At 40.3% G+C, this 26,592-nt stretch overlaps 4 protein-coding genes across 6 annotated transcripts; 3 read left to right on the top strand and 1 right to left on the bottom strand.

Annotated features, from left to right (window-relative positions):
* Positions 11,018-14,358, top strand: LOC104750305 (ERAD-associated E3 ubiquitin-protein ligase HRD1B-like). 3 transcript variants are annotated; one of them, XM_010472081.2, is made up of 8 exons: positions 11,018-11,122; positions 11,263-11,805; positions 12,205-12,381; positions 12,782-12,931; positions 13,048-13,256; positions 13,447-13,606; positions 13,879-13,951; positions 14,032-14,358. In XM_010472081.2, exons 2-8 carry the CDS (start codon positions 11,273-11,275, stop codon positions 14,116-14,118), a joined length of 1,389 nt encoding a protein of 462 aa, XP_010470383.1. In that variant the 5' UTR covers positions 11,018-11,122; positions 11,263-11,272; the 3' UTR covers positions 14,119-14,358. The 3 variants fall into 3 exon arrangements, with proteins under 3 accessions (XP_010470383.1, XP_010470384.1, XP_019094178.1); XM_010472082.2 differs by having other exon boundaries at positions 11,036-11,122; positions 11,260-11,805; XM_019238633.1 differs by having other exon boundaries at positions 11,041-11,122; positions 11,298-11,805.
* On the top strand, positions 14,524-15,341 carry LOC104750304. Its single transcript, XM_010472080.2, has 2 exons — positions 14,524-14,627; positions 14,837-15,341. Exon 2 carries the CDS (start codon positions 14,865-14,867, stop codon positions 15,138-15,140), a length of 276 nt encoding a protein of 91 aa, XP_010470382.1. The 5' UTR covers positions 14,524-14,627; positions 14,837-14,864; the 3' UTR covers positions 15,141-15,341.
* On the bottom strand, positions 15,586-17,505 carry LOC104750303 (p21-activated protein kinase-interacting protein 1-like). The gene is made up of 3 exons (XM_010472079.2): positions 16,790-17,505; positions 15,935-16,232; positions 15,586-15,819 (listed from the first exon to the last, which is right to left on the bottom strand). The coding sequence occupies exons 1-3, from the start codon at positions 17,456-17,458 to the stop codon at positions 15,788-15,790; spliced, it is 999 nt and encodes a 332-aa protein (XP_010470381.1). The 5' UTR covers positions 17,459-17,505; the 3' UTR covers positions 15,586-15,787.
* Positions 21,153-21,836, top strand: LOC104753550. The gene has a single exon (XM_010475787.1). The coding sequence runs from the start codon at positions 21,153-21,155 to the stop codon at positions 21,834-21,836; it is 684 nt and encodes a 227-aa protein (XP_010474089.1).

The raw sequence follows: 26,592 nt of genomic DNA, 5'->3' as shown, positions 1-26,592 counted from the left end.
TCCCTTAGGGTATAGTGTAATTTCTTCGGAAATTGTTAAATTTGGCATGTTAAATTTCATATGTTGTATATTTCTTATGAAACGGCTTGTTTCATAATTTTTTATTTCATTTCATACCATCATTACCATTACTATCAATATTTTATAAAAAATGTTTAATTCTATACTATTTAGTTTTGTTCTATGCTATTTTATTAATGTGTTGTAAAAAAAAAAAATTCTATATATTACATGTGCGTGTGTCCTTCACTGATATCATCTCTAGTCTTTTTATATTGGCCTATGGTTATTCACTTATTTTTCTGATATATATTTCTTATGTTATATATTTTTTGTTTCATGCGTTTAACTCGTTTGCTTGGGTTGCCTATGTTTTATCCCTTAGGGTATATTATCACCGCTACCATCACTACTGTTTGGACAAAAATAATCGATTCGTTTAAAGACTACGGAAACAAGAAACATATGTTGAATAGTTGTTTTTATTGATCAAAGTCTCGAGCTCAAATACAAGAATTCAAGGCACAACGAATCAATCTATAAACCCTAGCCGCGTTCTAGAGTTGAGTCGTGTGTCTTGTGTTTTAGGTCTCTTGCTTTCTTTCTTCCCCCTGTCTCTCGTGGAGGCCGCTCTCCTTATATAGAGACTCATTTGCCCTAATCCCTTAGGATTTCTCTTGGGCTTGCCAACTCTATCTATGATAGGGTCAGTCACGGGACAGTTGGCCCATTATTAAAGTCGGTCGTTAGACTCTTGGTCCCTTACCAGATCTAGTCGCGTGCCTTTCGGTCCATTGACGAAGTTAGTCGCAAGATTTTCGGTCTCGTGACAGAGTTAGTCACGAGATTCTCGGTCGCTTAACAGAGTCAGTCACGAGATTCTCGGTTCCTTGAACTAATCAAGAAGATTTTCCTTTTACAAGATAAACTCTTATTTACGCTGATTTTATCCAGCAAAATATGCGCTGACTAAATAAATTATATTTATTTATTTATGATGATAAAATTATGCCCAACAGTTAGCCCCCCATTCTCTATTTTCTTAGTATGAATTTAGAGAGTAGTTAGAAACAATGGTATTATTTTTCCAGCCAACAAAATCTCAAAGTCATGTACCTTTTGAAATGATCTGTAATGGCTTGTGACGTCACCATAGCAGCTTTATCGAATAGTGACTCCGTAGAGACAATGTTGAGTCCTTAACGCATCCTGATTGTGATCGTTTTTGTACTTGACTCTATGTGCCATGACCATTTTGTAGGTTCTGACATTCTTGTTAGTCATAAGACTTGCTCGTGGCATTGATCTTGTATATGATAACATTCTCTTACCGTACGATAATATCCACATGTGAGGATGTACGTGACATACAATTTCTTATCTTGTGCGTGAGACACAACTTAGGTCTCGCATTCGTGACATGATCTGTCTCATGACATGATTTATATCTCAGGCTCAAGACATTGTTTATGTCCTTTGATCATGACGTTACATGTGTCTCCTCTTTATTGCATTGTTACATCTCGTTCCTAAAACAAGAGTATACGTCGAGCTCTCTTGGTGCGATTTGCCCACTACATCACAATTTTCATCGTACTAACATGAAATGATACTTATTTGTTGACATATCTACTGCTTCGTGCCATGTCACATGATTGTTTTGTGTTCACGATGTTATTCATGTCACGTGCCTCCGACACCATTCATATCACATGTTCATGACACTGCTCATGTTAAAAGCTAATGGCGTGAGTTTCATGCTCTCAACTTCTTGTCATCATGATTACGCTCATGACGTGATTTCTATCGTGCATTATCGACATCGCTCAGGGAATTAGTCACGTCATGTGCGTCTAACAGCATTTATGTCGTGCATTATCGACATTGCTCATGTCTTGCGCTCGTGACAGTCAAGTGTTCCATAACTGTCATGTGCTCGCTTCTTTAATAACAATGTTCATGACATTGTCAATGTTTTGTGCTTGTGACACGATTCGCGTTGTATGCTCATGACATCACCTATATCATGCGTCGTTATATGCTCAAGAAATAGTTCATGTCGCATGCCTCTGCTACCATTTGTGTCATGTGTGACTGCCGCTATTCATGCTCGTGTTCATAACATCGTCCAAGACATGCGCTCATGGCGTGAGTCTTGTGCTCACGACAGTCACATGGTTGCTTATGACACAAGTTATCGTCTTGTGCGCGTGACAGCCTGGTGTTTCATAACTATCACGTACGCAGCTCTTTAATAATAATGTTCATGACATCGTTTGTATCTTTTGCTCGTGATAGTCAGGAACATAACTGTCACTTGCTCACTTCCTTAATAACAATGTTCATAACATCGTTTGAGTGCTTGTGCTCGTGAGAGTCAGGTGTTCCACAACTGTCACATGCTCACTTCCTTAATTACAATGTTCATGACATTGTTTATGCCTTATGCTCATAGCACTGTTCACATGCTCATGGCATTACATACGTCATGTGGTATTGACATTACTTATATGCTCGCGATATTATCTTTGTGTACGTGACAAAGATCCACGTCTCGTGTCTACGACACGCACATGCTACTTTTTCAATGCTCATGACATATTGTATATGTTTTGTGCTCATGGCACAATTAAATCTCATGCTTGTGACACGTCCAAGTCTCGTGCTCGTGACATGTCCAAGTCTCGTGCTCGTGACACGTCCAAGTCTCGTTCTCGTTACATATCCAAGTCTCGTGCTCGTGACACGTCCAAGTCTCGTGCTCATGACACGTCCAATCTCGTACTCGTGACATGTTCAAGTCTCGTGCTCGTGACACGTCCAAGCCTTGTGCTCGTGACACGTTCAAGTCTCGTGCTTGTGACACGTCCAAGTTTCGTGCTCGTGACACGTTCAAGGCTCATGCTCGTGACACATTTTATGTGATAGTAACATACTCACAACAGGACTTGCTTTGTAGAATGAAAAACCAATTTTATTGAAAACGTTGTCCATAAAATGGGACGTGTAGTGTTAATCCTCGGAAAAATGCAAAAACACCAAAAATAAATAATTAAAAACCAAGAAACCATGGTAATAAAAGTAGTATTCCTTCAAATGCAGGGCATTCCAGCTATTGGGCTGATTTTTCCCTTCATTGCTTTGCAACTTACAGGCTCCTGACCCACGAACTTCAGTGACCTTGTAAGGACCTCCAAGGTGGGACCGAGTTTCCCAGCTCCTTGTTCCCTTGTATTTTGAAAAGGACGTCGCAAGACCCAGTCTTCTCTTGGAATGTCCACGTCCTGCCATTTTTGTTGTAGCTTCTAGCTGCTTCCTGTTGATAACACCAATTTTTGATTTTCGCTGCTTCTCGTTTCTCGTCTAGTGGATCGAGATCGAGACTCGTCAACTCTTCATTTTTCTGCAAGTTAGGGTGCTTGGTTTGTGCCATAGTCATGCCTACTTCACATGGCATTACTGTTTCCATCCGATACACAAGAGAAAACGGTTTTTTGTAAGTCGATGACTTAGTGATGGTGCGGTAAGCCCACAACATGCCTGGAAGCTCTATTACCCACTTTCCTTTAGACTTTTCCAGACGTTTCTTCAATAGTTTCACAATTGTTTTGTTTGAAGATTCAAAGCAGCTGGCGTATGATCGAAGGAAGTCGATAAGCCTCTTTTGTATGTCAGCTGCTAGTTTTAAACTCATGTTCACCCGCTTGTCAGGATCGTCTTCGAGTAATGGCATCTCATCCAACTGTTCCACCTCTGGTTCTTCCCTATGAAGTACCAGCAGTAGCTTCTGTAATTGCTATAAATGTAGACCCTTACCTTTTAAGGTAGTTTGATAGCATGAGCGTGAACTTTCTTGTTCTCCTACTATTTCTTTCACTCCCCATGGGGTGGGAAATTTGATAGCCTGGTGTAGAGTCGATGGAATAGCTCCCATGTCGTGAATCCAAGGGCGTCCCATAATAGCATTATAATCCGAAGCACAATCTACTACTAAAAATTTAGTGTGTTTGTTAACTCCCTCTGTATACACTGGAAGCGTCACTTTGCCAATACTCTGCTTGACCTCACCAATGAACCCACCTAATGGAATAGATTTTCGTGTCAGTCCTCCTTCGTCGAGACCCAACTCCTTATATGCTTGCATGTAAAGGATGTTAGTTGAGCTTCCATTGTCGATTAATATCCTCTTCATCAAACAATTAGCCACTGTTAGTTGTATTACCAAAGCATCGTTATGCAAGGTTGGTACACTGCTCTCACCAGTCGTAAAAGTTATGGTGTATGACGGCGTATCGCCTTTCATAGTGTGTCCTCTGCTTTAGTTCTTGACAGCTCTAGTGTTTCTTTTCGCAACTGAGTTAGTTATCCCACTTATCTCTGATCCTCCAGAGATAACATTGATGACTCGATCATGTTTTGGAGGCGAAACTGGGGCGTTCGCAATTGCTATTTTCTTGTTTCTCTCGCCATCCATGCGATTGTGGGTTTTATCTGACAAGTATTCCCTCAAGTGACCTTTTTTAAGCAGCTCATTCACTTCCATCTTCAATCAGATGCAATCTTCTGTTTTGTGGCCATCTCACGGTTCCACCCATCTCTTTCAATACACCAACTAAATGTGTATGAGAGATCGGGAGGTTACTAATATCTGGCCATGTTGTCGATTTAGGCCTCCTATCGTCAGCCTCGCTCAATGTTCGATGCGTGTTCCTTCTTTCACTCATGGTGTTTTCATCACGAGGTCATTGATAAGGCTTATCATCCCTACTTGTTCTTTCGTTTCTCAATACACGGGAATTAGATCGTTGTGAACATCGCTGGCGATTAGCCGAGTCTTCCTGATGTGATCATGAGACCATCCAAAACGACCCTTGAGTCTTGCTCACCACGAACAAATTCAAAGGTGAACTCATGGCTACGCGATTTGGACCTACGAGTATTCAAAGGAGGATTCCGACCAATTCAAAAGGATTCTAGGTATGAAACAAAATGTTCTGGAATCTTGATCCATTCCATAACCACGGAGAATTGGAATCACATTAATATCAGTTTATATGTGAAAGATATGGATAGTTCAAGTCAGTGGATCTATCTCAGTCCCAGTTTTGTGCCTGAGCAAAAGACCGTGTTACACAAACCAACTTAGAAACAGTTTTGGTACAAAACCACTTGTAGGATGTTAATGAATCTCTTATGTTTCCAACAAGCTCAGAAAGAGAAGATTTGGCCCACGAAATACAAAGATACACTTCATTTGCCAAAGGAAGTCAATCTAGTTCTACACTTGAAGAGCTTTAGGTCCAATTGGTTTAGGACCTTCCAGAAGTACGTATGGCAACCAGGAGCTGTTTCTACTAAGTCCAGGATGAAGCAAAGATACAAACCATGTTGTTTCTCATCAGCAAGTTGGATCAAAGAGTAAATATCAAAGAAGATTCAAGAAACATTTAATGGGTCAATTCAAGATCTTATGGCCAAAGAGAGCATGGGAAAAACTATTGGGGATGATATCTATCAAGTCCAGCCCACTTTGAGCCTAATTCAAATCCAAGAAAGCCCAAAATAATCACTTTGTTTTGTGGTCAAAGAGGAGTGACGAAAATTGAGTTCAACTCACCTTGGGAAGGACACCTTGGGAAGACAAAGTTCAAGAGTTGAATCTTCATTAAACTATCTATCTTTATTGTGTTTTAGTTTCAAGAATAATACTTGGCTTTGTGACCAATTTTTCTATCATTATATAAACTCATGTAATCTCATTTGAGAATCATCAACCGATTTTCCTTTTTTTTATTAGAGTTTATCTCTTTGTTCTTTGTCTAGAACATTTCTTTGTTTCTTGGTGTGTAATATCCAAGCAACAGTCTCCTTTTGCTGGACTAGTGTGTCATATCTAGCAGTGATTGGAGTTGGGAATATCATCAGCCTTCCGCAACTGCTGTACGACCCCTCAATCCATCAAATCTCCCTTGTTGCACCTTGCACCTTGGCGAGTTTCTATCCTTTTTAGTCCGGCTGAGTGATCCTTGAATTTTGGGCGTATCAAGTGGTATCAGAGCCACTCAACCGGTACTTGTCTGTTCATCTTCTCATCTATTCATCTTTTCATCTTTTTTTCTTTCTTCTTCTATCTTTTTATTTTCTATCATTTTCTTTGTTTCATCTTCTATCTATTCATTTTCTTTCAAAAAAAAAAGTGACAAAAAGAGAAAAACAAAAGCAAAAAAAATGTATAATGATCATCGAGAACGTGGGTCATCGAAGACGAAGGGCTTGGGATTCCAAATCTACAGTTTCAAGCACTTATGGAAGAGACGCGACGGTTGTTAAGGGTTAAGATGAATGTCCTCTATGAGAGGTTGGATGTAGTTCAAGCGGAGGCACAACCGAGACGACCACAAATGTTGCATCATAGAAGGGAAAGAGATCAACCTAGAGTAGTAAGGTCTGACGATTATTACAATAGTCAATCATCAAGAGGGAGCCACATGAAACCAAGAAGTGCTAGAGAAGCAAGAGGAAGAGTGGATGCTAATATGGGTATTTTGAAGTTGAAGATTCCTACCTTTCAAGGCAAGAACGACCCATATTCATATCTTGAGTGGGAGAAAAAGATTGAGTCAATTTTTAGTTGTCAAAACTATTGCGAGATGAAGAAGGTACGAGTTGTAGCCACTGGATTTTGTGATTATGCTATTACTTGGTGGGATCAATTGGTGGTAAGAAGGAGGAGAAATGGATAACATCCCATTGAGACTTGGGCAGAATTGAAGTCTATGTTAAGGAAGTGAATTGTTCCCCACCATCACCATCGTGGTTCAAATCATATTCTAAGGAGAACTTCTAGACCAACTGATGGAGCGTCTACTGTCACGCCAAGTTACCAACGAGAAAAGATGTCTCTTGTTTCTAAGGAAGAACAAGTTGTATTTAATTTGTTACCATCACCAAAGGATCATAAGCAGCTGTTGGTTCAGAAGAATCTGTTGGAAATAACAAATTCATTGAGTGAGCAAACGAAAGCCGAAGAACCAGATCACAAAGAAGTCAACAAACATGAAAGTGAGGAAAAACACAAAGGAAGGTCTCACGGAATGGAGTACACTTCTGTCTCAGGGTCAACAATATGGACTCATATATTCTCTTGAAGAGAAGCCACCAAAATCACTTCAATACTCTCCAACCCATGGCCTTACAGTTTCGAGGACGAAAATTTTTCAAGAGGAGGGGTATGATGTGATCATGAGACCATCCAAGACGACCCTAGAGTCTTGCTCACCACGAACGAATTCAAAGGTGAACTCATGGCTACGCGATTTGGACCTACGAGTATTCAAAGGAGGATTCCGACCATTTCAAAAGGATTCTAGGTATGAAATAAAATGTTCTGGAATCTTGATCCATTCCATAACCATAGAGAATTGGAATCACATTAATATCAGTTTATATGTGAAAAATATGGATAGTTCAAGTCAGTGGATCTATCTCAGTCCCAGTTTTGTGCCTGAGCAAAAGACCGTGTTACACAAACCAACTCAGAAACAGTTTCGGTACAAAACCACTTGTAGGATGTTAATGAATCTCTTATGTTTCCAACAAGCTCAGAAAGAGAAGATTTGGCCCACGAAATACAAAGATACACTTCATTTGCCAAAGGAAGTCAATCTAGTTCTACACTTGAAGAGCTTTAGGTCCAATTGGTTTAGGACCTTCCAGAAGTACGTATGGCAACCAGGAGCTGTTTCTACTAAGTCCAGGATGAAGCAAAGATACAAACCATGTTGTTTCTCATCAGCAAGTTGGATCAAAGAGTAAATATCAAAGAAGATTCAAGAAACATTTAATGGGTCAATTCAAGATCTTATGGCCAAAGAGAGCATGGGAAAAACTATTGGGGATGATATCTATCAAGTCCAGCCCACTTTGAGCCTAATTCAAATCCAAGAAAGCCCAAAATAATCACTTTGTTTTGTGGTCAAAGAGGAGTGACGAAAATTGAGTTCAACTCACCTTGGGAAGGACACCTTGGGAAGACAAAGTTCAAGAGTTGAATCTTCATTAAACTATCTATCTTTATTGTGTTTTAGTTTCAAGAATAATACTTGGCTTTGTGACCAATTTTTCTATCATTATATAAACTCATGTAATCTCATTTGAGAATCATCAACCGATTTTCCTTTTTTTTATTAGAGTTTATCTCTTTGTTCTTTGTCTAGAACATTTCTTTGTTTCTTGGTGTGTAATATCCAAGCAACAGTCTCCTTTTGCTGGACTAGTGTGTCATATCTAGCAGTGATTGGAGTTGGGAATATCATCAGCCTTCCGCAACTGCTGTACGACCCCTCAATCCATCAAATCTCCCTTGTTGCACCTTGCACCTTGGCGAGTTTCTATCCTTTTTAGTCCGGCTGAGTGATCCTCGAATTTTGGGCGTATCACTTCCTCCCACTTTATCTGCGCCCACGCACGTGAGAGCACGTCTTCCATTGTTCTGCATTGGTATTTTGTAAGTTCCTTGTACAAATCACCGTCAAGAAGCAATCCTCTTTTAAATGTGGAGATGGCAGTTGACGTGTTGCAATTGGGGATCGATACTTTTTCCTTGTTGAAGCGTCCCACATAGGCACGCAGCGACTCGTCTCTCTTTTGTCGTACCTCGTAAAGGTCATCCGCTGTCTGCTCCAGGTTCCTGCTGCTTGCAAATTGCTCAAAAAAGAGATCTGTCAATGATGCAAACGAGTTGATCGAGCCGTTTGGTAGGTTGATAAACCACTAAAGTGCTGCACCTGTTAGGCTTGAGCCAAAACCCTTGCACATAGTAGCTTCCCTGCACTCTTTTTGAATGGCCGTCGTGAACATTCATTGTTTGTATTGTGCTATGTGGTCATCTGGGTCGGATGTTATATCATATATTTTCATTCTTGGTAACGTGAATTTTCTCGGCATCTCAGTGAGTGCAATTTCATAAGAAAAAGGTGTATTGGCATATGAGTGCAAGTTGCTTTTTCGGATCGGTGGAGCCACTCCTAGCAGTCGTTCGATCATGGCTTCTACTGCACCCAAACGTTTTGCAAGCATAGCTTCCAAGTAAGCAGCTTTGGCTGACATGGTGTGTGGTTCATGTTCGACTCCTGTAACGTGCGATTCATTGTTGATCCGTGTTTTCTTCTCGAACAAGGTTCTCGCGGGTTTGACGTATGCTAGGGTTTTCTCCATTATTCTCCTCCTGTGGGATCTCTAGTCGTCCGTCTTCAGCCGCAGTCGTCGTTCGAGTAGCTGCAAGAGTTGTATTGAGATCTTGCATCCGATTGACGTGCACGTCAAAAAATCTTGAGCTTGCTTCAGTAAAAATTCTTCCTACTGTCACCAGTGAGGCGTTCTCCTCACGTAGCCTAGCATTATCGGCCTCGATCTGCGTCAGCTTCTGCACCGTCTCGTTCATCCTGGCAGTCAGGACTTCCAGCTGAGCGGCGACAGTCAGCTTCGACATTGGTCATGTCACTTCCGTTTCCCGTCATCTCACGTAGATGACTCTAGCTCCTCCTTCTAGCGCCAACTGTTTGGGCAAAAATAATCGATTTGTTTAAAGACTACGGAAACAAGAAACAGATGTTGAATAGTTGTTTTTATTGATCAAAGTCTCGAGCTCAAATACAAGAATTCAAGGCACAGGGAATCAATCTATAAACCCTAGCCGCGTTCTAGAATTGAGTCGTGTGTCTTGTGTTTTACGTCTCTTGCTTTCTTTCTTCCCCCTGTCTCTCGTGGAGGCCGCTCTCCTTATATAGAGACTCATTTGCCCTAATCTTTTTGGATTTGTCTTGGGCTTGCCGACTCTATCTACGATAGGGTCGGTCACAGGACTCTTGGCCCATTATTAAAGTCGGTCGTTAGACTTTTGGTCGCTTAACAGATCTAGTCGCGTGACTTTCATTCCATTGACAAAGTTAGTCGCGAGATTCTCGGTCTCGTGACAAAGTTAGTCACGAGATTCTCGGTCGCTTGACAGAGTCAGTCACGAGATTCTCGGTTCCTTGAACTAATCAGGAAGATTTTCCTTTTATAAGATAAACTCTTATTTACGCTGATTTTATCCAGCAAAATATACGCTGACTAAATAAATTATATTTATTTATTTATGATGATAAAATTATGCCCAACAACTACCACCACCACCATCACCACCACCACTGCTACCACCATAGTCATTGTTATCATTTTCGCCATCAGCGTTGTTTAACATAGTGGCTTGGGTTGTCTATATTGTATCACTTAGGGTATAAAGTTTTTTCTGTGTTGTGCGTTTATTTTGATTGTTATGTTTTATCTCTTATGGTCAGCATTTACATAGTTGTGTAGATTGTTTATGTGGTATCCCTTAAAATATAACATTTTTTTTTTACTTTTAATTGGATTTGAGTTATTTATGTTCCATAATATTTTTTTTGCTATACTATTTCATTATAAACACTATTCATCACTTAAAGTTTTCAACATCCGATTTTAAAAAATCAAGTTATGTTGAATGGAGAAAAAAAATTCTATTTTTTTAAAATAAATTTTAAAGTTTTTATTAATTTTGTTGAAAATTTGTATGACATTAAAATGTAATCGATAAAAACTATTTTATCCAAATAAATAAATAAATAATTAATTGAACTTGTATTCCAACACCTTTGTAAGCTGAGCATGTACGTCACGTGACTCCTATTTGTCTTTTTACTTTAGCCAATAGTTATTTACTTAATTTTTTTCATTAGCGTGCTATATTCTTTGTTTTTTTTTTTTTTTTTGGTCATCTCGCAAACTAAGAGGTAAAGGATTACTCACCCCGACATTTTTGGCACCAATTTAAATGTTCAACTTGAGTAAACGTTTTACTGAATTTAGAGCGAATTGGGCTGGGTTGGGCTGGGCTGGACTGGACAAACCCGTTGGATATAATATATTAATATGTACACGTGTCGTAAAACCATTGGCCATGCTTACGCAGACGACAAGAGTGGTTCTTCTTTCCTTTGGCTCGCGATTTCTATTTTCCAAATGAAAAGCTCAAGCCTTTGATTATCCCTCTCTCTCTCATTCTTACCTTCTATAGCTCGCCCGTGATTCCTTGTTTCATGTACGTTTTTTCATTCTTCCCCTTATCTTTGTATTCGATCGAGGCCTCAATTTTTTAAATCATTAGATTATTCAAAAAGAAAAACCTGAAATTTGTTAAAAACTTGCCTTTATTTTGTGATGTATATATGTGATTAGCAGATTGAAGGCAATGATTCAGCTAAAGGTTTACGCAGGAGTCAGTACCCTCGCGTCATTGGCTGTGATTTACCATGCTTTCAGTACCAGAGGTCAATTTTACCCAGCGGCTGAGTATCTGTCGACGTCCAAGATCAATTTGGTGGTTCTTTTGAACATGGGTTTGGTTCTAATGTTCAGTTTATGGAATCTTGTCAAAATTGTGTTTCTGGGTTCTCTTAGAGAAGCTGAGGTTGAGCGTTTGAATGAGCAAGCGTGGAGAGAACTCATGGAGATTCTCTTTGCTGTCACTATTTTTCGACAGGACTTCTCTGTTGGCTTTATCTCTTTGGTTGTGACTCTTTTGTTGATCAAGGGTTTGCATTGGATGGCTCAGAAGAGAGTCGAGTTTATTGAGACTACTCCTTCTGTCACTTTACTCTCTCATGTTCGTATTGTTTCCTTCTTGGTGTTTCTTCTGCTTTTAGATGGCCTCCTTACGTATTCTTCTATGCGGCAATTGATTCTGTCCCGGAAAGCTTCTATGTCTGTCTTCTTCACGTTTGAGTTAGTGTCTTTTCCTTTCTACTTATTCTCATCTACTTTTGTTCGGTTTGGAATCATATAGAGTGGAAGATTTGTTGAGGGGGGAGTGGTGTTGATTTCGTTTACTAGGATTTTAATTTAATCAATCCCCTAGCGTTAAACGCTTAACTAGCTATCAAGCATCAAAGATGTTTGAAAATAGCTCAACATATGGTCGATATGTACAGGTGATCACAAGTTTGGGGATTTTTATTTTTATGATATTAGCATATTGTTTAGTATGTATCCTTCTGGAATATTATGCCATCAAAACGCATGTGAAAGTACCCCATCTTTAACTGTTTGTTTTTATTATTGGCTTAATGAACTCTGCATCATACACCCAAGCATTAGACTTAGTTGATATTTTCTCTGTTGCAGGTATATGATTCTTGCAACAACAACTGTTTCTGTTATTGTAAACTATGCCTTCTATGTCACGGATATGCTCAAGGAAGGTCAATGGGAAGGAAAACCAGTATATACCTTCTATCTGGAGCTCGTCCGTGACTTGCTTCACTTGTCCATGTATCTTTGCTTCTTCCTCATGATATTCATGTAAGTTTTTTTCTTTCATATATGTCATTCATTATTCCAAACTTAGATGTTATACCACTTAAAGATAACTGAATCCTGACTAATTAACATACTGAAAGTAGTATGTCACAACTCGTTATCGCCTTATTTTTTTATTGCTGGATACTTGTTTCAAGAGTTACTTGCATAACTTTATCATTACACTTATTTCCATCAATGAGTCTTCTCTTGGTTACATTATGTAACTTACATTGGTGCGTTCATAGATTTACTTGTAGATGATGAAAAATCAGAAAATGAGAAATAATAAGCAGCCAGCAAGCCAAAACAATAGATCTACTGCGTCTCTCTTTATGCAATTTATGGCATTTTAGTATTGTAATTTGTATCCTAATTCGAGTATCACCTTTTTATTGCATAGGAACTATGGCCTTCCTTTGCATCTAATAAGAGAGCTCTACGAAACGTTCAGAAACTTCAAGATTCGTGTGACTGATTACCTCCGATATCGTAAAATCACTTCCAATATGAATGATCGGTTTCCTGATGCAACTCCTGAAGAACTTAGCTCGTAAGTTCCAGATATTCCCAGAAGATTTATCTTTCCAGATATTCTATTTAAGCTTACTAAACTTGATCATGCTTACATAGCTAGCTCAATCACAGTTTTTAATTTGGGGTTTGCAGAAATGATGCCACTTGTATCATATGTCGTGAAGAAATGACCTCAGCGAAGAAATTAGTATGTGGCCATCTATTTCATGTGCATTGTCTCCGGTCATGGTTGGAACGACAAAACACATGTCCCACCTGCAGAGCGCTGGTTGTGCCAGCTGAGAATGCTACATCAGCAGCTTCTGGAAACCGTGGACCACACCAACAATCCCTGCAGCAGGGTACCGATCTTGCTATTCATACATATTTTCATAATGAATATATTTCATTTGGAACTCTGTGCTCCCAATTTTAATTGTCTCTTGAGGTACTTGGTATGGCAAATGACATCTGCACCCAGCTTGTCCGGAAGGTGAATCCTATATTGACTTGTGAAACATTGAGACTAATGATGCTCTACGCTTCGAACAGGAATCGGTAGTTCCAGTTCAGATGGCCAGGGATCTTCAGTAGCTGGTGCTGCCAGTGAGAATATGAGCAGGCACGAAGCTAGGTTGCAAGCTGCTGCTTCTGCAGCCTCCATGTATGGGAGATCCGTTGTTTATCCATCTTGTGCAAACACACTAGCATGGTATGTGTTAAGGCTACCAAAGAAATAACCAATAGTATGCATAACAAATATATTCAGACATGATCTTAGTTAGTGTCTTTTAAGTCTTGTAGCTTAAGCTATTATGGTGACAGTTTCTTTGACATGTCTTTTATTCACTTGTACGGTCTTAAATATACCATGTTAGGCCTTGGAATTAGCTTGTATAACTTTTCTTTTATGTAACTTGTGTAATCATCCACTATATAAATGATGATCAAGATTAACTAACACTTAAGATTGGACATATGAAGGTCTCAAGGTTATTCATTGCTTCCTCAGACGGAGGTAGAAGCACAGAGGAGATTTCTTGAGTCCCAAATAGAGGTACGTCGATATAATTAGCGCATAAACTACCTTTTTTCGTAAGCAGGTCAGAGTTTACAATAAAATTGTTTTCTCGGTAGGTGTTGCAAAACCAACTTGGGCTTCTGGAGAAGCGGACGACTGTAGTAGATAAGAAAGGAAAGTCAGTTGCGGAAACTGCAGAATGAAACCATAAAAGCAAGTGTGGTAAAGACGAGGTGAACAGAGGAGTTTAGGATTTTGGAGTAAAGAGAGAAGACAAGTAAACCTGAAAATGTGTGAATGGTTTTTGCTGTAGAGAATATTTAAAGAATGTAAATGTTGAGTGTCTCTGACTCGTATAAGCTTGGAACAGAAGTACCACAATTGTCTCTCTATATTAGTTTTGTTCCCTTATCTTTGAAAAAGAAAGCAACAATTTGGAACAATCTTGTGTTGTTGAAGTTCTATGAAAATAATATTCAGTGTTATAATTGAAAAATCAAATGGAACTTTTTGAAGCTTTATTTTAATTTTGGTCAAAATTAAATTCTGAGGTTTGTTAACAGTCTTCCCGACAAAACAAAAAGGCTTTTAGTGCAAATATTTACTTTTCTAATTAAGAAGAAGTTAGTATTATTTACTTTTTAGTCCCGAATCGGCCACTCTCGCTCGCTGGATCCTCTCCGTCCGGTGACAATCTCTCTCACAGCTGAAGGCAAGTCATCGTTCTTATTTGTTTTTCTAGATCGGATGTGAGACTATACTAGTACTGAAATCGATCATACATATAGATAGATATCGAACTGCTAGGGTGATGTATCGTTAATGATTTGACATTTACGGTAGCCTGCTTTTTGTGTGTTTGTTCTTGCGCACCAAGTGTTTGACAAAATTACCCAATGAACATTTTCTCCTTGTTCGCAGGACATTCTTAATTCCGAAGGACGAAACCATGACGAGTCTGTTATGGTTAACGGCAGAAGAGGCTGCAAAGAACAGAGGAAAAGTTCTTTCTTTGTACCGACAACTACTTAGGAGCATCAACTCGCCAAAATTGCAGCTTAGTTATGCGTCAAGACTTGCCAAGAAAGCTGAGGTTAGGACCATCTTCTTGTTTGGCTCTGAGGAGGTTTCAAAACACAATGTTGCCGATCTCATCCGTACTGCTGAATATGCTCTCTCCCAGTTGAAACAAGGCAAAATCCCCAACAACACCACTCAGTACTGATTGAGTCATTGTCACACATTCATAGATATATGCATGGCTTTATTATGCTCCTTTCGATATCTCCCTTTCATTTATTTGGAAACCTTCAATATTTGATCAGCTCAACTGTGTAACTCACAAGGCGTGTTTCCTAGATGTATAATAAGATTTGTGGTGTTTAAAAAACATGTCGTCCCGTATATGTTTGCATTTTGGTCAGTATATTCCAATAATCATTGAAGAAAACTTTCAACACCCGCTCAGTATTTAGGCATTTTTCCATGGCGCTCTATTGTCACACATACATATGTATGATACTCTTCAATCTTGATTGTAGATCACGTGCTTGCACATTGCTCAAACTATATATTGCTATAATCACTAATGAGAAGTTTGAACTATTTAGGATACCAAACAAGCCGGATAGGACTAGAAGAATACAAACCTAATGAACTCATGTAAATGATAATAGTAGAATGGCTTACTTTCACAGAAAAAACGACGGCTTAACAAAATTGTTTATAATTTGTAATTCGACAAGAATCTAGTGGCTCGTATTTTTAAGATTCTACCAAAACTGGCATCAGAAAATTGTCATTTAGTCAATAAACAAACACTCAAATCAGCTCTCATCCTCAGTTCTCTTGTCCTTCGTCTACCTTCTGAGCTTACTGCTTTCCAATCTGTGGCCGTCTCATAGCTGGATAAACAGAAAAAGAAAGAAAGATAAAGAACCATAATGTCACAACTTGTAGGAGTTTGATGATTGTCTTTGTATGTTTTCTCGAACTATATACACTGAAAAATATACTCACATCTAAGAGCTGACCCGGCAAGACATGTAAGCCTTGATTTAGTATTCGTCTCGGCTAATGGTTTTGTATTCTCTTTAGCCGCCATTCGGACATCCCAAACACGTATGATCCCATCAGATGATGCAGAACCAATCAAGTATGGATCTTCCAAGGAGCCGTCACTTTCATTCCTGGTAAGCACAACAATACCTTTGATTCGAGCTGGGTGAGCATCTTCTATTGAATAAGCAAGCTTCCCACTATTTGTGTCCCAAGCTGTTATAGCCCGATCCTCACCACCTGTAAACAGAGTTCCACTCTGTTTGCAAATTAAGCAAACATTTTTAGCCATGAAATAAAGTCTCTGAATCAAAATCATAACCATTTCCAAAAATAAAACGTAAACACAATATCAATAAGAAACCGGAAGAACACTACATAGCCAAAGAAGTCGGTTTGGAGGCTTCTGAAAATTTACACTACAACAACATAAACTAAAACCGAACACACCCATTGAGCAAAAGAAGCAGAATTATATTGAAAGAATTCACTTTTCTGCACAATAAAAGGACATATAGAATTATAGATAGATATCAATAACCTATTCGCAAAAGAGTTATCATAGTCTCGGGGTGAAAGCCTTAAATTAATCTCTTTTCATGGTTTCAAGAAGGTGGACTCATTACTCAATGTACACTTGGGCAACATAGGACTAAACAAGCATCAATAAAAGAAACAACAACAGCTAGAGTTCAATTTAGACAAGTAAACCAAATAAACAACAAGCTAAGAATCTCAAAGCTGCGCACAAAGAATAAGAGACTAAAGATGCAACTGTGGGAATGATAAGAGAAACTAAAGCTACCAAAAGAGTACCTCCCCGGGAGTAGCGCAGAGTATACGTTTGCGGCTCGGATTCTCGAGCTCAAGAAGAAGCTTAGCATCCTCAGACTGATGAACTCCAACTTTATTATTCACAACCATGAAAAAACTTTCACCACTCGGATCAAACTTGACAAGACTCGCCTCATGACCTAACCTACAGCAAAAACTCCTCTTTCCTCTCACAAGATTCAGCATCGTAAAGAACTCATCACGATAAACAGCTAAAGCAAGCTTCCCAGAAGGATGAATCGCCAAATCATTAACCGCCTTCTTATGAGGACGAAAGGACTTAAGAAGAACGAAAGGATCAGTATCGAATATAGCGACGGAGCCATCTGCGGCGGCGGAGATGAGGTTACGAGGGAAGGAGAGTGAAGAAGGAGTGTAGAAGGAGAGAGCAGTGATGGAGGCTGTGTGGTTGTGGTCTAGGAGAGAGCCGAGGGAGGAAGCGGAAGGAAGATCGTAGAGGTGGATTGTATCGTCGGAGCCGCCCGAAGCAGCGGCGGGACCGGAACAAGCGACGGTGGTGATTGGGGAGATATGGGATGGGTATGAGAAGAGAGGTGTGAGAATTAGGGTTTGGTTATCGGCGTCGTGCTTGGTGGGTTTAAGCTTGAAACCCCAAATGAATCTCTCGTACGAGCCTGCGATGATGCTCATTGTAGCTTCGAGGAGAGGTTTCGAATGACAAAGTCTGATTGTAATTTTTTAGGGTTTTAGGTTTTTATCGAAGACGAAGACTAAATGTTTTGTAAACTTAACCGGATACTAAACCGTGTAATTTTGTGGTTAATGGTTCAAACTTGTTGGTCGATTGAACCAATTTTTCTTTCTTTTTTTTGGGTTAGATTTTTCATAAAAAGGTTTTTTCCTTTCAAATGGGTGGTTCTAGGCCTGGGCATTTGGGTGTTCGGATCGGGTTCAGGTTCGAGTATTTCGGGTTCGGGTTTTTCGGGTTTACTAATATAAGATCCGAACAGGTGTTCATATAATTTCGGGTCGGGTTCAGGTTTGGTTCTTTTCGGGTTCGGGTAATTTGGGTATTGACTTTAAGAAACCTAAAATATATCCGAAATATATTCGGTTATGGATAGTACCTACTCGACCTATCCAAAGTACCCACAAAACCCGAAAAACCTGAAATATACCTGTAAAAACAGTTGTATAATCTAACAAATTCAATAAGAAACAATGAACTAAAACACAAATTAAACCATGTTTTGAGCATTTTAATCGTAAAACAAGTCAAAAACATACCATGTCTCGCAAAATAAGCATCCCAACAAAGAAAAACATGACTTAAAATCTTAAACAAATGAAACTAATTGAGTGATAAATTGATAGAGCGAAAGAAACAAAGAAAGAAGAATCATCCCAACATGTCAGCCTTTAAGAGATTATCCATAGATCATGACCTGTTACAACAAACCAAACATTTTTAAGACTAGAACTCATTTGAAAGAACAAAAATATGACAGAAATGAAGTTACCTTGTAGCCGAGTACCGAGTATAATGTCTCCTATTTTGGGTCGAAGTTGTTTTCATTTTGAAACTCTAAAAAGAAACAACAACAAAATGTTGAGCTAACCGTTACAAAAAAGTAAAAAGTTAAACATAAATTTAGAACTTACCTTTTTGAAGACTATCAAATAGTTCAATATTAGCGAGGATCTGTGAGTTTGCAAAGAAATCCTTTTCATTAATCTTCATATCTTGTTTCATCCATTGCTCAGTGCACATCAACACTTCAACCATGTAAAAACATAAACAGCTCTTATAAGGCTCAATGATTCGACCACTAGTGCTGAAAGCACTTTCAGAGGCGACAGAGGACACTTGCATTGAAAGAACATCCTTGGCAATTTCAGATAAAACAAGGAACTTCTGACTATTGAGTCTCCACCTAGACAAAACATCCCATTCTATTCCAGGAAGAGTTTTAGGAGTCTCTATAGCATCCTTGAGATAAATATCTAACTCATCCTTTGTTTCATCAAGTCCATTTTCCTTGATCATTTCACTGTAAGCATTGTCCATCCTTTCAAACTCATAGATTTCTTCTGCAAAGTCACTTGAGAGTGATTCAAATATAAACCGATCTTGTGCAGCACTAGAGGAAGATGGAATTGATTGAGATGATTGTGTGCTTGATCCTTTGTGGTTGACACTATACTCCTTGAACATATCCTTCACGACATTATGAACAAATATGGACATATCCTTAGAGTCTTGACTATCTTTCCATAGAGTTTATCAAAGCACATCTTAGCAAACTGAATTTTCAGTCTAGGGTCGAACACACTAGCAACAATCAACATCTTGTTAATATTCTTGACCCCTTCCCAATACTTAGTAAACTTTTCTCTCATTTCAGTCGCCATTTTGCTTAGTTCACTATCATAACTATTGCTCAAGTCGTGAGATTCTTCTCCATAGTGACAATTTCACCATAGCACTTGTACGAACAAGTCTTAGTGGAAGCTGAGACAACCAAAGTAGCAGTGTAGAACAAGCAAGAAACTTCACTAACCTCTCTATTGCCCTCCAATCCGTGTAAGAAGGTGGTCATTTCCGCTTCACCCCATTTTCAATTTCCATGAAGTAGTCATTATATAACTTGTCTTCATCCTCCATCTTTTGGAAAGCCAACTTAAATTTCATGGCGCTTGTCAACATCAAGTATGTAGAATTCCACCTTGTCTTCATATCCATAGGCTAACTCCCCATAGTCAACTTCCCTGACACAACCTTTTCCTCAAATGAGTCACATCTTGGACTTGAAGACCTCACATACTGCACTCCATTGCGAACATCTGCCACATTATCACCCACTTCAGACAAACCATCCCTAACAATCAAGTTGATGATATGAGCACAACACCTCATGTGCAAGTAAGTCCCATCTAACACTAAGTAATCATGCCTCAATAACTTAAATTCTTCAACAAACTTCTTTAATCCATTGTTGGCAGTTGCATTGTCGACTGTGATGGTGAATAACTTCTCTATGTCCCAATCAGCGAGACATTCAACTAAAACCTTTGATATTGTGTTGCTTTTGTGATCCGTGATATACTTAAATCCAAAAATCAACTTCCTTAAGCGCCATTCTGAATCCACAAAATGCACAATGATCACCATGTAACTAGCTCGTGTAACATTAGCAGTCCATATGTCAGTAGTCAGAGACACTATATGCAGCTGAGAAGATAGCCAAGCCTTCAAAGATGCTTTCCTAGCCACATACATCTGAATTATATCTCTACTAGATGTTCTTCTTGAATGAGGCTTGAATAAATTACACTTGTTGCAGAAGTGTTTCCATGCCAAACACTCAATAAAGACAAGTGGTAATTCTGCCAAAACAAGTATTTCATTTGAAGCCTCTCTGAAGACACTCTCTGTTATTCTTCCATCTTGCAGCTTTCCCTCATTACTAATAACAGCTTGTGTCTGACGCCCAGCCCATGCCTTGTACGGCTTACATATATCCACATGCTTCTTCAAGTTTGAAGTCTCTTGTTTAGTTGGACATACAAATGACTTCTTGCAATAGTGACAATCACTCATATTCGGATCCTTCACTTGTCTCGTGAAATGCTTCCAGACTTCAGAGCATTGAACAGGTAACTTCTTAGGCTTATTACCTCGTGGAGCTTCTTTCCTCTTCCCTTTAATTTTATCACTCTACGGAGAAGTCTTAAACCTATCTTCATATCCTTGTGTGTTCTCATCATTGGCGTCTGGATTGTTTGAAGAATCCATCTACAACATTTCAAAAGATAATCCATTTCAAAACATGTATGAATAACAACTCCGTAACAACATCACACAACATTACATTTGGTTCACTAGCTAAATATATATATTTATATGTTTGAATATACATTCTATCTAATATACAAGAAACCCCAAAATCTCAACATTACATCATAGTACATTCGATCCAATATACAAGAAAACCCCAAAATCTCCAAAGCAAAAAAAAATTCTCATTTACACACATCAAATTCGACCAAAAAAAAAAATTCCCATTTACATAGCTGTTGGAAGAGCGAGACAAACAATTAAGTTATGTATCTAAAGTTCTAAATCATAGACTATGAACAAAACAAAGAAGAAAGAACTAAACAGATCAAGAAAAAAATGTTATATGAAACTAATAAAAGAACTTTCACAAACCAATAAAATTGTTTCTCTTTACAGATAAATATCTAAAAGAAGTAAAAATCAAAACAATTATGTAATAAAGCTAAGAAATATAAAACTAAAATTTTATCATCTAGATTTTTTTGCATAGCGTATATGTATTATATACCATACGCCTAAGCCAAGAAATAATACGTTTATAGGATGACAACTACTGTGACTACTAGGGTTTTGACGGATCTGGTGCAAGATGCTACGATGGTAGATATTGGTGGCACGGATCGACCACCGGGGGAGCCTCCGGATACACTGGGATCATGGGTGTCGAAGGTGACTGGTCGAACTGTGGGTGGCATGCCGAACCCGGACTCTATTGTTGATGACGCGTTTGTGATGGAGAGAGTATCTATGGCGTTTTCGTATAATGAAGATGGGGAACCGGAGATAACTATTGGGCAGGAAGTTCTGGACGCTATGAATGGGTTGTTGAAGAGTTGCATGATTGTTAAAGTGTTAGGACGAAGTATGCCGATTGCGGTCCTGCAGAGGAAGTTGAGGGTGTTGTGGAAACCAAAAGGGGCGATGTATGTCATGGATCTCCCACGGCAATTCTTTATGGTCCGGTTTGACGTTGAGGAGGAGTATATGGTAGCGTTGACAGGAGGACCATGGAGGATTTTTGGTAATTATCTGATGGTCCAGGCTTGGACGCTGGAGTTTGATCCTCTCAAGGATGAGATTACTACAACTCCGGTTTGGGTGAGGATTTCCATCTTACCATATAATTTTTACCATAAAGCTATTCTCTCATGGATCGCCCAGAGTTTGGGGAGGCCAGTGAAAGTGTATCGAACAACGTTATCCTTTGAGAGGGGACGGTTTGCTTGAGTTTGCGTGGAAGTTAACCTTCGGAAGCCGCCTAAAGGGACAGTTTTTATTAATAGGGCTCGGTACTTTGTAGCGTATGAGGGTCTTACACAAATTTGTTTGCATTGTGGTATGTACGGTCACTTGGTGCATACATGTCCAAAGGTAGTGAAGGAAAGGGTGGTGCCCGAACCAGATATGGCAGGAGAGGGGAAGGAAGTTAGTCAGGAAGTTAATCACGAGGATGATGGATTTGTCTCGGTGAAGCAGCAGGGGAGGCGTGTGGGACCACCGGAGCGTAATTCTGTCGTTGCGGTGGAGGGTGGAGAGTTAGGTTTGGAAAGAAATCTCCTGGAATCTTGGAGTGTTAATGCTTCTGCGAATATTCTGGTTTCCAATAGTTTTGGAAGAATAGCCGAAGATTTGGCATCACCGGAGAAAAGGAAAGAGGTTGTTGAGATTGAGAGTAATAAGGAAAATGAATATCCGGTGAACCAGATGGTTTGAGGGAATAATGACGGGCCAGGGAAGGAAGTTGTGTTTGGGGCTGGTGTGAGGTCGAAGGTGAATGGGCCTCAGGTTGGGTTAAAGGAGAAAATTTTAAATAAGAAGAGTGGAAATGGTAGGGGTTTGGATAAGGTGGGATTTCGGCCCAAACAACATTCTAATCGGCCTATGCGTGGTCTGATTTTTGGCCCAGTTAGTGATGGTTTGACCTTATCGACAAACGGAAAGAGGTTGCGGGTGGAGACGGATAGTCTGGGATGGTCCGGTGGCTTTATGGCTCAGGCGACTCCCATTGGCTGTGTAGCTTGGGATGGGGGATCGAATATTGTGCACAGTGCTTCAAGAGGGCAATTGCCCACGTCGGAGGGGTCGACGGGAATGGATCTGGTGGAGCAGAGGGACTCGGTGGTGGGTGGTACAAGTCGCTGTGACGAATAATGGTTTGTCCCGACTTTTCTAGTTGTGTTAATTTTATCAATGATTAATTGTATTCTGTGGAATTGTTGGGGGGCAAATAAACCTCAGTTTCGTACATCCGTTCTGTATATGTTAAAGAAATTCAATACTGATGTTCTTGCTCTCTTTGAGACGCATGCTGGTGGTGAGCGAGCAGGTCGTATTTGTCAAGGTTTATGCTTTGAACATCAGTTTCGACTGGATGCAGTTGGACATAGTGGGGGTCTGTGGCTGCTATGGAGATCTGGCATTGGTAATGTAGAGGTTGTGGAATCTTCTGATCAGTTTATTCATGCTTTAGTGATAAATGGATTAGAGACATTGAATCTTATTGTGGTATATGCTGCTCCGACGGTGAGTAGGAGGTGTGGTTTGTGGGATCAGCTGAAAAGGGTAGTTGGTAGTGCGGTTGGTCCCGTTGTTATAGGCGGAGATTTCAATACGATAGTGAGAATCGATGAAAGGGCGGGAGGAAATGGTCGTCTTTCGTCAGATTCTCTCGCTTTTGGGGAGTGGATTAGTGAAGTTTCTTTGATTGATATGGGGTTTAGGGGTAAGAAGTATACATGGCAAAGGGGTTGCGTATAACAATTCTTTGTTGCGAAACGCTTAGACCGAGTTTTATGTTGCTCCCATGCCCGTCTGCAATGGCAGGATGCATCAGTCACGCATTTACCATTTTTGGCGTCTGATCTTGCCCCCTTATATGTTCAATTAGATCCGGAGTGTGTAGTTAATGCGGGTCGCAGACCGTTCCGTTTTGAGGGAGCTTGGATGGAGCACCCTGAGTTTAAAGAAATGTTGAAGACTTCCTGGAATAAGAACATTAATACTCAAGATGCTTTATGCGAGTTGCAAGGTACTTTAAAGAAATGGAATCGAGAGATATTTGGGAATGTTCAGGTTCGCAAGGAGAAGCTGGTCAGGGAAATTACATCAGTACAAGAGTTGCTTGATCAAACTCCTACTGATGCTTTAATACGGGAAGAGGAGAAGTTGTTGCAAGAATTTGATATGGTTCTCGGGCAGGAGGAGCTAATCTGGTTTCAGAAGTCTCGAGATAAATATTTTCACACGTCTACTGCCATAAGGAGAAGACGGAATAGGATTGACATGCTGAAAAATGAGGCTGCTAGCTGGGTCACTAATGGTCAGGAGTTAGAGAAGATGGCGGTTGAGTACTATAGCAAGTTGTACTCTCTGGAGGATGTGGATATGGTAGGAGCTAGTCTACTTATGGATGGTTTTGTGTGTCTATCACGCGAAGATCATACTAACCTGAATAGATCCTTTTCAAGAGTTGAAGTGGAGAGGGCATTATGATGTATGGGATGCTATAAGGCTCTGGGGCCTGATGGCTTCCAGGCAGTCTTTTATCAGAAATGTTGGGATGTGGTAGGGGATTCTGTATTCCGGTTTGCTCTTGATTTTTCCGTACTGGCCAGTTGCTCGAGGGTAGTAACGATGAACCTATGGTGCTTACACTGAAGGTGGGTAGACCGGAGGAGATTATTCAGTTCCGACCCATTAGTTTGTGTAATGTCTTGTGTAAGACAACTACGAAGACTTTGGTTGGACGACTGAAAGGAGTGATGACAAAGCTTATCGTTCCTGCTCAATCTAGCTTTATTCCAGGGCGTATGAGTACTGACAATATTGTTGTGGTACAAGAAATAGTTCACTCGATGCGCAGGAAGAAAGGGAAGAAAGGCTGGATGTTGTTGAAGCTTGATTTAGAGAAAGCCTATGACCGGATACGGTGGGACTTCTTGGAAGAAACTCTTAAGGTAGCTGGACTCTCGGATACTTGGGTGAACTGAATAATGCAGTGTGTGTTAGGTCCCTCCATGAATCTGTTGTTTAATGGTGAGAAATCCGAAGCTTTTAAACCTAAGAGAGGTTTAAGACAAGGTGACCCGTTGTCACCTTACCTGTTTGTCCTATGCATGGAGCGGCTCTGCCACTTGGTTGATAGAGAGATTGTACTGAATAACTGGAAGCCAATCAGTTTGTCAAGGGGGGCCCCTATAGTCTCTCATGTCTGCTTTGCAGATGATCTCATATTATTTTCAGAAGCTTCAGTGGCTCAAATCCGGGTGATACGACGTGTTCTTGAAAGATTTTGTCTAGCATCTGGTCAGAAAGTGAGTCTAGAAAAATCAAAAATCTATTTTTCTTCAAATGTTTCTCGGGAGTTGGGGAGACTCATTAGCACAGAGAGTGGTATCCAAGTGACTAGAGATCTGGGGAAGTAATTAGGCATCAAGTTTTGCAGAAACGAATTAACAAAGAGACTTTTGGAGAGGTGCTTGAGCGGGCGTCGACAAGATTGGCAGGTTGGAAAGAGAGGACGTTGAGCTTTACGGGACGACTTACACTTACAAAATTTGTCTTGTCTTCGGTTCCGGTAAACTCAATGCAAACTATCAAGTTGCCTACTCATACGCTACAAAGGTTGGATAGGCTGTCACGGGACTTCCTCTGGGGGAGTAATGCAGAGGCGAGGAAGTTACACCTGGTCTCCTGGAAAATGGTGTGTTCTCCAAAGGGAGAGGGTGTTTTGGGTTCGTATGGCCTGTGAAATGAATAAGGCCTTACTCGCAAAGATTGGTTGGCGTTTGCTACATGATACAACAAGTTTATGGGCGCGAGTTCTGCGTAGCAAGTATAAGGTTGGCGATGTCAAGGACCGCTCTTGTATTACAGTTAAGAGCCACTGGTCGTCGACTTGGCGGAGTGTGGCTCTTGGTTTGAGGGAAGTTATTCAGGGAGGATATGATTGGGTTATTGGTGATGGCAGAAGAATAAGTTTCTGGACTGACACGTGGTTGAGTGAGGGTCCTATACTAGAGCAAGCAGCTGTTATGCTCCCACAAGACCATAGTGTTATGATTGCTCGAGACTTATGGGTAGAGGGAACTGGCTGGGATATGGTTAGGATTGCCCCATATATATTAGAGGAGCGCTGTTTGGAGCTTGCATCGGTGGTTTTGGATAGTGTTACGGTCAAGTCCGCGTATAAGCTCTTAACTAAAAACTCTTCTCCAAAGCAGAACATGGAGAGATTCTATGATCGGCTCTGGAAAGTACTTGTCCCGGAGCGGGTGACTAATGTGGAGCGGCACCGTCGACATTTGAGCGATACGGCGGTCTGTCAGGTCTGTAATGGTGGTGATGAGACTATTGTGCATATACTGCGATATTGTCCTGCAATGGCAGGTCTCTGGCATCGTCTTGTTCCTTCAAGTCGCAGACAAAGGTTTTTTGTTCCCTCGGTGATGGAATGGCTGTATGAAAATTTATGGGCGACGAGTAATGGTCGGGTAGGGGATTCTTGGCCAATTATGTTCTTGCTGGCAGTTTGGTGGGCGTGGAAGTGGAGATGCAAAGACATATTTGGGGAGAATAGAATATGGACTGATAGGGTAAAGTTCATTACGGAGCTGACGAAAGAGATGTTGGGAGAAAGAAGTGTTAGTGGGCACGGTACTCAGTCCGGAAACCGAGTAGAGCGGCTGAACAAATGGTTCACTCCGTCCCCGGGGTGGTACAAACTGAACACTGATGGGGCCTCGCGGGAAAATCCTGGATTGGCGACTGCTGGTGGGGTTTTAAGGAATGAAGCCGGCGAATGGTGTGGTGGTTTTGTATTGAACATAGGTAGGTGTTTTGCACCGTTGGCGGAACTTTGGGGTGTATACTATGGCCTCTATATCGCTTGGGAGCGGTGTGTAACACGATTAAAGGTTGAAGTGAATCCGGAGTTGGTTGTTGGGTTCCTCCAGACAGCGATAGCTGAGGCTCATCCGCTGTC

This window comes from Camelina sativa, chromosome 16, assembly GCF_000633955.1.
Source record: "Camelina sativa cultivar DH55 chromosome 16, Cs, whole genome shotgun sequence".
Classification (NCBI taxonomy): domain Eukaryota; kingdom Viridiplantae; phylum Streptophyta; class Magnoliopsida; order Brassicales; family Brassicaceae; genus Camelina; species Camelina sativa.
The sequence above is the reverse complement of the archived record's forward strand: the minus strand, read 5'-3'. Positions and strand labels throughout refer to the sequence as shown.